This window comes from Pyxicephalus adspersus, chromosome Z (assembly GCF_032062135.1).
Source record: "Pyxicephalus adspersus chromosome Z, UCB_Pads_2.0, whole genome shotgun sequence".
Classification (NCBI taxonomy): Eukaryota; Metazoa; Chordata; class Amphibia; order Anura; family Pyxicephalidae; genus Pyxicephalus; species Pyxicephalus adspersus.
The window spans coordinates 622,864-625,480 of NC_092871.1; the positions used below are offsets into that span (position 1 = coordinate 622,864).

The 2,617-nt window shown below is 47.2% G+C and overlaps 1 protein-coding gene across 1 annotated transcript in view; it reads left to right on the forward strand.

Moving 5' to 3' along the window:
• LOC140343763 (transmembrane protein 182-like) overlaps window positions 1-2,617 on the forward strand; it is a 4,835-nt gene that overhangs the window by 1,388 nt on the left and 830 nt on the right. Inside the window, exons 2-3 of the mRNA XM_072430631.1 lie at window positions 1,798-1,915; window positions 2,177-2,275. Coding sequence (XP_072286732.1) covers window positions 1,798-1,915; window positions 2,177-2,275 — 217 coding nt within the window. The remainder of the gene's footprint in view (window positions 1-1,797; window positions 1,916-2,176; window positions 2,276-2,617) is intronic.

A 2,617-nucleotide genomic window follows, 5' to 3' on the forward strand; every position in this document is an offset into this window, starting at 1 on the left:
AAAGCGGAAATATTTTAGGGCTAATGGGTTTTCATGGGGTTTTGGGGGTAACACTGAGAATCCCTCATATAAGGAGACGTGTGAAATCTGCACATTTTCTTTTAATGAACCTTTTGGACACAAAGCATTCCCCCATTCCTTACTGGACCAGGCCATGTGCCACCCCCTAACATTGGGGAGGGGGTCCCGTGTTCAGGGACAGGCCCTCTTCCTTACATCCAGTCCTCCATAAAGGGCATTGGGGGTTTATTATGGAAAGTTTGGGGAACCCATTGACCCGTCACCCCATGACAGATCCCCTGCAGAGTTATGTGGGGAACCCTTTATGATCCCATTGACCACTTATCAAACTGACAGAGGTACTGGGCACATTGATACAGAAAAATGCCCCGTGGTGGCAATAAATGCCCCGCCAGAGGAATTCTGCTTTAGTGTGGAAATATTCTTCTGCCACAAAGAGATTCCACAATATTAGGCTGCCGACCCCAGAGCCTCACCCCAATGGCCCTGACACCCCACTTTGATGGCACCCAATACCTTCTCATCTATGGGGTATGTATTGTAGGCGTCTGATTGGTTGGCCCACATGATAGATAATTGTTGGAAATGTAAATGAGATTGTACAATCAAAGGGAAAGAAGAGGTCATGTGACCATTCATGCCTTTTTTCATTCTGCTCTGCTCTGCCAGGTGGACAGTACCAGAGGAACGCCCGCTCAGCAGTGATTAACATTTGCAGACATCTCACTTATTTACTACATATAGCCGACCCTCGGTGTGAGCTGATGAAACCAATGGGGCTTATTTACTAAAGGGGTTTGATCTGTTCACTTAGTAAGGGGAATGATCACTCTGCTAGGAACATATAGCTCAGTGAATGCAGAAAAAATTCACTTTGCAGAGACCAGCCAATCACGTGCAGAGAAATTATATATATATGTATTGGATGCATGTGATTGGGTGACTGCAGACATTAGGCAGTAATAGAAGGAAATCATCTAAGCACAATGATAAATCACTTAGCTAAGTGAACATCCCAAACTCCTTTAGTAAATAAAGTCCATGGAACCAGATGTTGTGTTATATGTCATTGGAGTCCGGATGAAAGCACATAGGCACCAACCTGACCCCAATCCCTGCGGAGAATTCAGTGCACATTATCACAGATCACAACCTGCAGCACACTGCCAGCTGCGGAGGACTTCCTCAGTCCTGGGATTCACCATGCACGGGGGGCGGTACAGCCACCTCATTCTCTATCAGGTGAAACTGGGGTGGCCTCAGTGACTGGTGTCCTCTGTAGCCCAATCTATGAGGACCACCTGAGGGGAATAGTGCCTGCTGCTTAGATTGTAAGCTCTTCAGGTCAGGGTCCTCTGCTCCTCCTGTGTCACTGTCTGTATCAGTCTGTCATTTGCAATCATTGTTTATTGTACAGCACTGCAGAATATGTTGGCGCTATATAAATACAGTTTAATATTAATACAACCCCTAAATGAGAATTTACTTAGTGGAGAGGGGAAGAAAAAACATCAAACACCCAGAGCTGATTGGACAAATACAGAGGATGAAGACCCCCCCAGATTTCCATCTGTCCAATGGGATATCGGCATTGTGGAAATTTGTCTCTCGTGGAATCTGAATTCTATTTTCCCCTCACTGGAAATAGAAATGGAAACCGTTCCGCACACAGACAATAAATCAATGCACACAGCCCCCCCCATACAATGTGCAGGCCGGGGGGGCTCTCTGTGTAATAACATTTATATATTCATTTCCTTTCCTCTGACATTACAGAATGAAACGGCCCCCACATCTGCCCCTGCACCCCTCTACTTCCACCATGAGGGGTTCTTCTGGAGGTGCTGGTTTAATGGCGAGGAGTTTCAGGAAACCATGTGGAACTTCTGGTTCAGTAAGTCTCAGTTTTACCTTTCCATTCAGAAATAAATTCAGTTTTACTGTTCCCGGATTTACCCAGAACCACATGTCCCGAGACCCTGGACAGACCCGGGTGAAGCCCCACAATCTCTATATCATATGGGGGGGGGGGGTTATCTGCTAATATAGGCAGCCATGTTTGTTATCAATGCCGGACTTTCTGCTTGGTATAGTGTGCAGTGATTTATTGGACCGTTCATTATTCAGCTCATTCCACTTCTTTGTTCTCTTCCAGCCAGCCAAGCGCACCCCAAACACTGCATGGAAGGCTACCTGTTCCCCATGCCCATCGCCCCGGGGCCCGTCCCACATCCCTCCTATGACCCCACTGCAGGTAAGTAAACCATGATTTGCAATATAATATAATGTCTTCCCAGATACACTGCATGGCAAAAGTATGACAACCCCCCCTCCTGATAATGGGGTTCAGGTGTCCCCAGTGAGGGGTCCTGGTAATCCCCCATCATACAAAGACATTGCAGACAATTTGGCTCTTACAGTCTTGTGGTCGCAGTTTGGTGATGACCCTTTTCTGTTCCACCCTTGACTGTGCCCGGGGGTACAAAGCCAGTGCCATAAAGACATGGGGTCACCAGTTTGGTGTGGAGGAACTCACACAGAGCCCTGACCTCACCAATAGGGGGCAAATCCCTACCATCAGTACCTGACCTCACCA